The sequence below is a fragment of the Cyprinus carpio genome, chromosome B3 (assembly GCF_018340385.1).
Source record: "Cyprinus carpio isolate SPL01 chromosome B3, ASM1834038v1, whole genome shotgun sequence".
Taxonomy (NCBI): Eukaryota; Metazoa; Chordata; class Actinopteri; order Cypriniformes; family Cyprinidae; genus Cyprinus; species Cyprinus carpio.
This window is the reverse complement of record NC_056599.1, coordinates 12,479,111-12,492,004: the sequence shown is the minus strand read 5'-3', so window position 1 is coordinate 12,492,004 and position 12,894 is coordinate 12,479,111. Positions and strand designations below refer to the sequence as shown.

Here is a 12,894-nt window from a genome sequence, read left to right as displayed (position 1 = left end):
TCAAAAAATAAGTACAATGTACTCATTGTGTTTATATTGTATTGTAAAACACTAAAGAACAGGTTTGGTGGTATCATGAAGTTTAAGGGTGGGTTAAGGTGTAAGGTATGGGTCAATAATAATGTAAATGTAATTACAGAAATTAATTACAGATGTAATTACATGTAGGTATTGATTTTAAATAGGCCTACAAGTACAATGTAAAAACATGTATGTACACAATAGGTGCATTGTATCAAATAATTCATTTAAATGTAAGTACATAGTTGTTAAGGAAACTTCCTATAAAGTGTAATATAATACAATACAATATAATATAATATAATATAATATAATATAATATAATATAATATAATATAATTAGTGCTGTCAAACGATTAATCGCGATTAATCACATCCAAAATTAAAGTTTTTGTTTACATAATATATGAGTGTGTACTGTGTATATTTATTATGTATATATAAATACAAACACATGTATGTATATATTTAAGAAAAATGTGTTGTATTTTTATATTAAATATATTTATATATAATATAAAATATAATAATATAAATATATAAATGTATATACATGTAAATATTTTCAAAATATATACTTTATGTGTGTGTATTTATATATACATTATAAATAATCACAGTACACATACATATGTAAACAAAAACTTTTATTTTGGATGCGATAAATGTTATATAATTGAATATAATAAATCTAATATAATATAACATAACCCTTCTTTTGAATAAGTACTTTGTGTCTGATAAAAAAGTAAATACTGTGTGGTATGAATATATGTAGTATTAATGTTTCTCGGATGGTACTGCATTCATCATGGTGTCACGTGACCTGCAGTGTCCGATGTGTTGCTTCACTGCCATTCATTTCTTCTGTGGCCTCATGGGACAAAAAAAAAAAAAAAAAAAAGCCTCCACTGAATGCGCATTTCAGAATCTCTGAACAAAGTAGGTCATACGGGTTATTTGTATCTACTGTTATGTGAATACTGTGGATTCGGAAATACCACTCTTTTCACATACTGTTTTTTGCCTACTATGTAGTATGGAAGGATGTGATTTTGAATGCAGCCATAAAGCGTTTCTCAACTGGAAGGCTGCGTCCTAGTAAGGCTGTATATCTGGGCTAACACATCATCAAGTCCAGTCTCAGTTTGAAGGTTCCTTCGTTTCTTCATTTCCATCATCCTGCATATTTTGAAGGATGCATTAAGTGTATGTTCCCACCAATCACCCAAAATAGTCACTTTATATTCAGTTAATAAAATGATTTTATTTACATTTATGATGTAGCCATGCACACTTACTAGACTGTCTCATTCTAGTGTTCACCCTTGAGGAGGAGTCATAGAAGCCTCTGAGGGACTAGACTAGGAAGGACACAACTTCACTAGGATGCAGCCTTCCAGTTGAGAATCACCCACAGTAATGACAGCACAGATCTCAGACGATTCCACTGTACACAAGTGGTTCCCAACCTCGTTCCTGGAGGCCCCCCAACACGGCACAATTTGCATTTCTCCTTTGTCTGACACACCCATTTCAGGTCTTGGAGTCTCTACTAATGAGCTGATGATCTTAATCAGGTGTTTGGAATTAGGAGACATGGAAAACCTGCAGTGTTGGGGGGCCTACAGGAACAAGGTTGGGAACCACTGCTATACACTTCTTTATTTGTTAATGTACTCTGTCGCCCTCTGCTGGTTTAAATCAGAATGTCCGGCCTCTGCTAATGTTGAGTGTACCACAACAGCTGTGTGGTAATTCTGTTCCGCTGTGTTTCCAGTGGTGTAGTCTGTGTTTATGTTGTTCTAAGCTCAACAGCTGATTAAAGAAGCAGAATTAAAGAAAATGAATGAGGCACATAAAAAAAAACAAAAAAACAAATAGTAATTAGAGCAAGACAAATATGCAACAAATGAAACATACCAAACTACACTTTATGCTTCCAGAGCAAAATGATCAGATTACAGTGTTACTCACAGTAGGTTCGAAGTCAACACAACTTTAAAATAGGGCTTTAAGACCACCTAAATCTTCAAGTTATTTCAAATAAAAAAACAGACAGAAATAATTTTTAACTCCAACATACCCCAATTTCCACCGAGCGGGAACCTTGTTTCTGCTTGTATATTCTTCTTCTTTGGTGTTTTATGGCTGTTGGCATCCATAGTGTTGCATTACTGCCAGCTGCTAATCTTTAATTAGCATTGTGGGGAAGTTGTGGCCTAGTGGTTAGAGAGTTTGACTCCTAACCCTAAGGTTGTGGGTTCGAGTCTTGGGCCGGCAATACCACGACTGAGGTGCCCTTGAGCAAGGCACTGAACTCCCAACTGCTCCCCGGGTGCCGCAGCATAAATGGCTGCCCACTGCTCCGGGTGTGTGTAGAGCACAAATTCTGAGTATGGGTCACCATACTTGGCTGTATGTCACGTCACTCACTCACTTTTTAAACTTAATATTTATTATTCAAATTCGTCTTTCCTGTCAAGTCCTTTTTAAGAAATAAAACAAATATTTATCTCCTTGGTCAATTTTTCCACATTCTACTATACTTCTATGCTGTTCTATACTTATTTCCCATAGCTGATTTTTCAGATCTTGACTTACTTGTATAAATTTCTTGCATGACATAAAGATGTGCTTAATTGTCTCCTCCTCCTGGCTTTCATCACATCATCCTGTCGGATGCTTTCCGATAACGTCTTCAGTTTACTTACTATGACTTGTTTCTTCCTTTTATTTCCCTCCTACTTTATTTTGGATCATGTACAGATGTCTCTTTTAAACTGCAAGGGGAAACTTGTTAACTCCCACTTGATATCAGGGGACATACTGCAGAGCCTCGGTTTGTAAATCCTTTGACCCATCTGTAAAAATCTGAATGCTATCTGTGAACATATATCTGTATGTCCTCTGTATAAACTTAAATCTTCATGGAAGGAGAGGCTTTTACACTGTCATTTCCTTCACAGTCACACACTGGCTCTGTTAACTTTTTCCAGATAAAATAATACCACAGACGTTGCATTGATTGTATTAATTACCGTCATGTCGTACAGTATATTGCTATTTTAATTGAAAATCAAATAAATAAGCACAACAAATATTAATCTTACAATAAACATTTTAATAGGCCTTTAAAAAGTTTCCTTTTTCTCTACTCCTTTCGTCATTCTTCTTACACTTTACACTGTGCCATTTCTCACATCTAAGTTTTCCACTAGTTCCCTTACATTAACATTAATGGGAACGCCTTAGATTACTCCCTTGCATCCACTGATTCTCTTTTCCCATCTCTAACCACCTTAAGTTCCTTAACTTTGCCAACATTTGCCAAATTTTCAACTTTCCTTTTCCAACTTTATTATTACATTCAATTAGCAAGTTCTCATCTCCTGGAATCCTTGGATATTTCACTTCTCAAAGCTGTCCTTAAATGATTTTTGTTAATTTAAACAGGTAAACATTCATCTCCTTCTAACAAATATGTTCATTCTTTTCTCCTTCTCTTCACTTCCTGACAATACAATGCTGGATGTTTCTTTTTTCTTTCTTTTTGTTTTTTCTCCATTCTTCCCCACTCATTTACCCTTCTCTCATCTTCCTCACTGCAAACCCATACTCTTACTGCCCGTTTCTTTCCATTCCATTTCTGTACCTATACAGACTATTGGTCAAAAATAATGGTTCCTCACAACACCCAAATATACTATATTCTCACTAACTAAACTTCACAGTCCTCAGTCTTCCCAAGTATATATTTTGACTCCTCAGTAGTCAGTCCTTGAGAAAACTTCCGGCAACAGTAATGCATCAGTCCTCTGCCCTCTGAGCTTCAGACTTGTCTACTCCCAGATGGGTCTCTGCCAGTCGAGTTTTGATCCAGACGTTCAGTACTCTTTCAGAAGACGTCTAATAGTGCCTCCTACCATACGAAAGTGGAAACACGGAAAGCTGGAAAATTCCGTCAGTGTCGGGGAAAGAGTTAAACAGACATTGTAAATCATTAGTACAAATAAAGGCAGCTATGTGACTCTTTTTCAGTTCAGTCATGACCATCATAAGCATCACAATTCGCTTTTGGAATGGTCTGTTATGGTGTATGGTTTGATTTCATGAACTGGTTTTTCTTTATTTGTAAACACAAAAATGCTCCAAAATTGACAATCATGGTAATAACTTAAACCAGCTTATTCCTTTAAAACAATGTCTAACTCATTTGATTATGTGAAAAAAAAAAATCCAAATTATTCTTGTGTGTTTTAATGTGGATTATTCCTTTGAGGTATTATATTCTATTGTTTGCTGCATTGAGTTGTGTCCGTTCTGCTGTAAACTGAGGGAACTGGGAGCGTGTGCGTCTCACTGCTGCCCTCTTCAGTCAGGAGAAATAGTGCGTCTGCGCAGGCAGCTGCATGTCAGGCATTTGAGGATGCTCATGGTGATGTGCATAAGTGAGCCGAAGTTAAAGAGCAGGTTGTAGAAAGTGTGCACTGAGAGTCCTCCGCTCTCATCCGCGTATTTCATGGCCACGATGGGTGTGTAGAGGCTGTTGGTCAGATTCCGGAATCGGGGTCGGCTGGATTCAATCACTTTCTTGGTGCACTGGATTGTGGGTAATTAAGAAGAGAATAATAGTAATAGGTTTAGTATATAAATGAAAATCTGTGGAGATTTAAATGGTAGTGTAGAAAAATTAGAGCTTTTTTTCATTGCATTGAATTTATAGAGTTTGTATGTTTGCAGTCAAATACATACTTTAGCAATGTCCTCAGGGGTTTGTCCCAGTGCCTCAAAGATATCGATGGACGATGGTATGTACACATCCTTGAAGTATCTGACCGTGTCTGCATCTGCTCCAGGATATTCCATCTTGGCCACCTCTTCCATCATCTTTGTTTCAAACTCTGTATGCACTGGGCCTGGCTCAATCAGAGATAGTCTAGGAGTGTAGAAGGAAGGCTACATTAGCACCATAACACACTTTAATGCCAGTATAATTATAGATTATAAAGATTATAAAGAGCTTTTTTATGTTTTTATGCCAAGTGAGCACTGATGAGCACAACAGGTTTGTAGTGCAATGTAAATAAATCAGTCAATTAATCTTGAGACCAAATGTTAAACATTATAGGCATTTTAATGAGATTAAAGTCATAAGGGTAACAATTCGAAAAAACAATATCCGAAGGCCTCTCCATATTCACTGTAGAAAATGATAGAAATAAAACAAAGATTACTGGAAAATGTTGTATTACAAGAAAATACTGTTTTACTCTTTCAATGTGAATTCAGTGTGTTACCTGCTGTTTCTTTCTATTTTATTTACTAGCAATTTTTTTGTTCAGTTACATTTTTTTTTCCCCCAGTTGACAGATATTTCCAATATTTCTGCTGTAATTATAGCAAAACTGCTTATTTTAACACACTTCTTTTTCTTAACAAAAACAGGGAGTGTCCATATATATTTAATTAACCACACCATTATTTTTGATTCCAGAAGTTTCAAAAGCTGTATGTTCTTCAATACATTTTTTTTTTGATTTTTAATTTAGACTTTAATTCATTTATTGAAATATTTTTAACTCATCCTGTGGCCTGAAGTTCGCTGATAAAGATTTTGAGGATTATGAGATTACTCTCAATTGCACATGGCACTAAACCAGTGTTGTAAATGTAAAAAGCTAAATAACATGAGTATAATACATTTATACAACAACATCAAACAAAACCACTTCGGTCTGATGCTGAATTTTTCTAATTTGCTGACCCCCCCACATTTATAAACTCATATCATGGCAATTTGATATTTCATTGATATGTTAATTGGGTAACACTTTACAATAAGATCTCATTTGTTAAGATTTGTTAATGTATTAAGTAACATGAACTAATAATGAGCAATACATTTGTTACAGTATTTCTTAATCTTGTTAATGTTAATGAAAATACAGTTATTCATTGTTTGTTCATGTTAGTTCACAGTGCATTAACTAATCTTAATAAATAGAACTTTTGATTTTAATAATGTATTAGTAAATGTTGAAATTAAATGCGGTAGAAGTGTTACCGTTCACTGTTATGGTTTTAAACTTTGTTTTTCACTTTTTCACGCTAAAAATTCTGACTTGATGCACATAGGCTTTCACTCATAAGACTTCGGTTCACTTACTTCACATTAAACTTCAGCAGCTGGACAGCCATACTCTCACAGAAGCCCTCTATGGCAAACTTAGAGGCCGTGTAGACATCGTTGAATACCACACCTGCAGATGAGTTCAACAGAGACATATTCAGTGATCATGTCATTGTTCTGCTGCCCACTTAAAGTGGCTCAAACCATATGTGCGATATCTGGCTCTCGTAATGCTCTTCAGCTAATGCATAACTCTGAATGGCTCTATTGTCCCTCTGACTGTCAAGCATTCAGTTGTGTTACACAGAAGGTTTCAGTCAGCCCTCTAAAGCCTGGCGTGTCCATCCTACCCTGCAGGCCCATTACGCTGCTCATGACGATTATGTGGCCAGCTCGCCTCTTCTTCATGTCCGGCATGACCTCTTTTATCATGCGCACAGTTCCGAAGAAGTTGGTCTCAAACACTTTCTTCATTTCATCCATGCTGATGCTCTCCACAGGGCCCAGCAAACCCACGCCTGCGTTATTAACTGGAAAATCAGAAGGAGGAAGGACGGGTGGTTATGGTCTTGACTGTTCCCTGAGGCTCTAGGCTAGCATTAATCTATGGTGACCACATATCTTTCAAATAATATTAGTCAGTACATGCTCATTCTAGTTGTCTAGTCATCTGTAGTGTCAATTCTCAAATTATGTTACATTAAATTGACTGAACAGACAATGAAATGTGTTCATAGGCAGAAAAAATATTTGATTTGCTCAATCCAACTCAATTCCTTTTTTCTTTGTAGTCTGAACATGCTGAAAACATGAAATCCAATTTGTATAAACCCGATGCAAGCCTTCGAACATGGACTCGTTTGAAATCCTATTAAAGTTTTTTGTTAATGCTTTCGAGTCTGAACAGTCAAATAGGATTTGACTGGATTTGTGTGTCTCTTTTATTTGTCATGTGACAGGTTAATACAAAAGGTGTTTCGTCAAGAACAAAAACAACAGGTGGTCATTATGTGACCACTGTAATCACATCATGTAATCACTGCTTTAACGTGTTTATTGTTAACTAACGGCATGATTTGGATAATCTTAGAACTGTACATTTATGTAATAAGGGCATTACTTTTAGTCACCTCTGATAACCAATCTCTCTTATTTGTAAACTAGAAACATTCATTTTTAGTGAAGCTGCTTTGAAACTATATGTATTGTGAAAAGCGCAATACAAATAAACGTGAATCAAACTGATAGTGAAAAGAAATACAAACAGGTTTGGAACAACTCGAGGGTGAGTAAATGATGACAGAACCATCCCTTTAACTGTCCCCGCAGTTTCAGTATATTTTATTGTTTGCTAATGAAACATAATCAATGGCAAAACATCCTTTGCTAAATTCTTGCAAGGTGAAACTGTACAGGTTTGTCTCATTACTATTGCAACCAGTGTTTTTTTCTGTTTTGTTTTTTATACAAGCCCATCTAAAAAATATTGAATTTCCCCTGCAGTATGAACAAAGCCTATATGAGGTCAAAGGCATTGTGCACTCACTGAGAATGTCGATGTGGCGGTCCTTTACACTGTCAATACACTTCCTGACTGAGTCATCACTGCACACATCCAAGGACAGCAGTGTCAAGGTCTGTCCGTATGTGTCACCCGCCGCCTCCACCAGCCGGTCCTTCTTTCTCAGGTCTCTCATAGTGGCAATAACTCAAGACAAGTGACAGAGAATCATTTTATTATCAAAATGAAAGACTAATATCTACATGTAGAGTGGAATAATGACAGTTGTCTTTTTAAAGCTGCTTTTTTTATTTGTCTCATATTCTAACATGTTTTCATCACCAATTCTTTATTACTGTGAAGCTGCTTTAAAACAATCTGTATTGTTTATAGTGATATAATAAAGATGACTTGAGTTGACTCCTAGACGCTTTGTCCTAAAATCACCACATGAGATTGCAGTTTGATTTAATTTGATCCCTTTTATCTTTTTTTAGCGCTGACACATATGCTGACTCAAACAAAGCACTCAATCTAATCAGTGTTAAGTGTTGCTTAATTAAACTATGGCAGAAAGATAAGCTGAAGAGATTAACATTTTAATGCACTTTGCACTTTGAACACCTGAGGGGACACTGACCTAAATCAAGCGCCAATCCCAGATGTAATAATAAACTTGCTGAACATCATTCATCTGTAATTCTTGTAGTTGGATTTGGAGTAATCAGTGTTATCCTTATCCAAATCAACAGTGTGATATCAGTGATTAGCTGTAATGCATTCAAAAGTTTGGGGTCAGTACTATTAAAAAAATAATAATTATTCAGCAGGGATGCAAATTTGATCAAAAGTTTTCACAAAAATATTAAGCAGCACAACGGTTTTTAACATGGATAATAATAATAATAATAATAATAACTGTTTCTTGAGCAGCAAATCAGATTTGAATGATTTCTGAAGGATCATGTGACACTGAAGACTGGAGTAATGATGCTGAAAATTTAATTTTGCATCAGAGAAATAAATAAATAATTTAGGATAGATTACAATAGAGAACAGTTGTATTAAATAGCAATATTGTTTCATTACTATATTCTTGATTAAAAGGGCGAGCATGATTGACTTCTTTCAAAAACATACAAAAACATTTTTTACAGACCCCATTTGTACAGTATATATATATATATATATATATTATATATATATATATATATATATATATATATATATATACACTGTATAATATATATATATATATATATATATATATATATATATATATATATATATATATATATATATATATATACATACATATATATATATTCCCCACTCATCTCTTTTCTAGCGTGTAGTACTTTGTATTGCAGCACTTGTCATGTTATTGCCTCCTTAGCATGAATCCCTATGTTGTAATCCTCATTTATAAGTCATGTTGGATAAAAGTGTCTGCTAAATAAATAAAGACATTATGCAGTTTGAACTGCAACGTTTACATCATGGGCTTACTTTGCATCTTTGACGCTGTCAGGCATTACTTTAACAGTCTCTGTGACACTACCACACCTTGAGTATACTGATGTTTGATTTGCTGATTAAATCATCCTTGATTTTACAGATAAGGCTGAGGAGCCTCCATAGCGGATCAAAGTGTTGAAGCGTCATTCTGTCAACAGACAGCCTCCATGATCAGTCACAGCCCAGCTGCTGTTGACAAGAACCAGTAAGCATGAGTAGACTGTAATGCATCTGTAAGGTGATGATAGAGACGCAGCTGCTAGGAAATCTGCATTCCTGTCTGCTTATACTAGATGTATTTATAAAGCATAAGCTGGAATTGATGAGAGAAGAAATTAATTCTTACGACACACAAAGCCTGTGTGGCCAAACTAGGCCACAACTTAAATGTGTTTGCGAGAACAACCGCCTCGTTGTTAAAGCTGTTGTTTCAGAGTAAGTCTTGAGGCAGATTAAACATTCTTGAATGAGCCGCTCTCTCTTGTAATTGGATTTTTTTTCTTTTGGCTTCTTTGAAGTTGGCATATATCACTGCTCCTAATTATAACCAGAACCAATGAAATGTTTAATCTCAGAGGATTTTGTTTTTCTGAAAAAAATCCACTGTTGCAATACTCTTCGAATGAGAACAAAGTTCAAACGGAATTCATTTAAAAGATGAAAGAGAACGAAAGAAATGGATGGGTGGGAAACTTCTGAAAGTGTTTCGTTTTAACGTCTTCGTTTTAACTTTCTTAAAAGCATCCCTTTTGTGTAGTAAAATAAGGGAACTTCAACAGGGGTTCCACCATACTTTGTATTAAAATTACTATAATAACTAACCAAAGTTAAAGAAGAAAGTAAAATTAAAGTGTAATGTAGAAGTTGGACTGTACATTTATATGTGTACAGTAAGCATCATAAACAATGTACTATATACAGGACTTATCTCTTAATCCAGCAAGGGCCTCTGCTGTAAACCAAACACACTGTATTTGACTGACATTGATAAGTCTCTGGATGTAGCTGAGTAGGAGATAACAAACGTCCTATGGTTTTGCCCTGCACCAAGTGCAGATGAAGTCTTCAGACGACCCTCGCTTTAGAGCCCTCACTTGTACAGGTCTCAAACTTTGTCCCTCTCCCAACACTCATTCCAGTGTGTGAACTATGGGCGCATTAGATACGGCACTAAACCAGGGCAGCGGTCTACAATTCCCAGCCATAAAGGGAGCTTTGTACTGGAGAAGTCACTTGAAAGAGAACTGGCAGTCTCTTTATGATCTCCGCCTGGCGAGCGGTATCCTTGCGGAGCCGTACCCTGGAAACTGCGCTTTCACATGATAACAAAGCCGCTGGATTTAGCTAGAGAAAAGTGAATGTATAATCTTGCGGTTGGGGATGAAGAGACAAAAGAATTCTCAAATATACAATGTGTTATGTAATGAAAATGTCCAACAGTTGCGTTACAAAATAAGACTTGTATGCTATCGATTAATAGCGACTGTAAGCATGTGTACTGTAAACTTCTAGAATCTGAGGACGTTGTAAAATATTCTAAGCAAAAATAGAACGTTCTATCGCTGAAGGAATTAGAACGCAAATGAGCGCGTTTACCATGGTAACGCTTCAGTTCGTCTCTGGCCAGCAGCACGGCGATCCGCAGTCCGATCCCAGAGGAGCAGCCGGTGATCAGCACCACTTTCTGCTCGCCGCCGCTCGCCATGGCAGCTCCCGTGTCAGCTGCGAGCTGTAGCAGCGGACTTTAAAAAACTTAAAGCGGATCATGCAACTCGGCGCTCGTGTGAGCGGGTTATGCGGTCACATGGCAGACAGAATCGATTAGTTAAAGGAGGACGTAAACACGCATGCTTACTTGCGTGAGCATCAGCGTTTACTGTACTGCTTTGAAAAACAAACAGATTAACGCAGTCAGATGCATTGCGAGCTGTGGGTGCAAAGGGGAGAGAGGTGTGTGTGTTTGGGGAGGGGGCGGGGGGTCTAAGGCGAGAACAAATAGGCCTAAATAAAACAAGTAAAACATCAAACATTTAAAAGTAAACAGTTATAATCAAGTCTATTTAATTAGGCTAAATGTCATTATTTCACGCCTTCTATTCTGTTAGATCAGTGTATTGAGTGAACATGATTTTAAAATGCTGCAGTGATTGTACAACATACATAGGCTACTAACAGGAAAATATTATTCTATTCTATTCTATTCTATTCTATTCTATTCTATTCTATTCTATTCTATTCTATTCTATTATTATATCCATAATATTTTAGTTACTGATAGTAGTAAATAATTAAAGTGAGGTTGGTTTTGCCTTGCCATTCTCCACTTATAAATTGCTGAATTGAAATCATCATCATAATTTTTTTTAAAGTATAAGCATATTTGTTTGATGCTGCCATTCATTTTGGCACAAATGGCGACTTAGTAATTATTATTGTATTTTTTTTTTTTAGTATATTCATTTTATTTTCAGTATGATCTAAGAGTCAATATAATGACCACGAAATATTTCCACACTCATATAGCCTGTGAGTTAAGCCTCTTAGTATTTTTTTTAGTCTGTACTGCCACCTGCTGGTAAAACTTAATACAACACATGCAGCTTCAAGTCGCTTGAAGATGATCAGAGCTGATTTTATAGGCCTTTCCCCTCCGAAGACGCCTAGAAATGTTTGGTCGTGATGTAAAATTAGACAAGGGAAGGACAAGGTTTTTGAAAAGCTAAAAAATTATACAAAAAATTATACATAATTTCTACACCGTTAATAGTATAATGATTTATGATTATTTCATTGTTTAGATAATCATCGTTCTAAATGTTTTAATTAATATTTTATAATGGATTTTCAGAATTTAAGAAAATTGTTCAACAAAAATCCATTCATAAAAGATATCTGAAAGTTAGACAAAAATAAGTGATAAAGGCACAATGTGAATTAAATTATGTAAGCCAACACTATAGTGGCCATGACAACATATTACGAAATGTACAGTGAAGCTTGACTCTTAGAGAAGCTAGAAAAGGTGAATCATGCTTGACTGTGTAATACTTGCCACAATGACGCAAAGGTGCTCTGGGTGTTGCAGGGGGTTTCTATACTGTTGTGAATGTGTTGTGGATGGTTACTAAGGCATTGTGAGGTGGTTGCTATGGTTTCTGTTGTTACTGTAGAAGTGTGCTTATAGGCTAAAGTCAAAAGATTCCACCCAAGTCTCTATAAAACTTTGGTCCCAATATGGTTTGAGACTCAAGACTTAAGACTATGGCTTAAGGTTTTTCATTCACTGGACCTGAGTTGCTTAGAAAGGTAATAGACAAGTCGCATGATATGAGGTATCATTTACATCCATAACACAAACAGAGCGGATAAAGTTATGTCAACGTTTATGCATATAAATCAGGGATGGGTGACTGCAGCAATTTAGTAGCCTCATTACCTCCACATAGAGGCTGCTTTTATAATTTGTTGGTCCTTGACTGAATATGCTGATACCATTTGCCAGAAGGTACAAGTGAAATAAGTCTATAAATAGGGTCTTTAGGAATAGATCTGGTCTGCTTAAGACATCGAACTGGCTGTGATGCAATTAGGATGCTCCTGTGACATATGATGTCATTCTAACCCATTTAAACAGTTTGTAGGAGAATTAGACAGTTATGTTTTTTTGCACTGTAATACCGATGTGATGACCAGTGGTGTGACCCTTTCCACTGCAGTCACG

General features: G+C 36.0%; 1 protein-coding gene across 3 annotated transcripts; it reads right to left on the bottom strand.

Moving 5' to 3' along the window:
* Positions 1-3,124: 3,124 nt before the first annotated feature.
* rdh8a (retinol dehydrogenase 8a) lies at positions 3,125-11,075 on the bottom strand. 3 transcript variants are annotated; one of them, XM_042719743.1, is made up of 7 exons: positions 10,770-11,073; positions 8,296-8,425; positions 7,701-7,862; positions 6,505-6,684; positions 6,191-6,284; positions 4,777-4,960; positions 3,125-4,623 (listed from the first exon to the last, which is right to left on the bottom strand). In XM_042719743.1, the coding sequence occupies exons 3-7, from the start codon at positions 7,849-7,851 to the stop codon at positions 4,396-4,398; spliced, it is 837 nt and encodes a 278-aa protein (XP_042575677.1). In that variant the 5' UTR covers positions 7,852-7,862; positions 8,296-8,425; positions 10,770-11,073; the 3' UTR covers positions 3,125-4,395. The 3 variants fall into 3 exon arrangements, with proteins under 3 accessions (XP_042575677.1, XP_042575676.1, XP_042575678.1); XM_042719742.1 differs by lacking the exon at positions 8,296-8,425 and having other exon boundaries at positions 10,770-11,074; XM_042719744.1 differs by lacking the exons at positions 6,505-6,684; positions 8,296-8,425 and having other exon boundaries at positions 10,770-11,075.
* Positions 11,076-12,894: the final 1,819 nt, after the last annotated feature.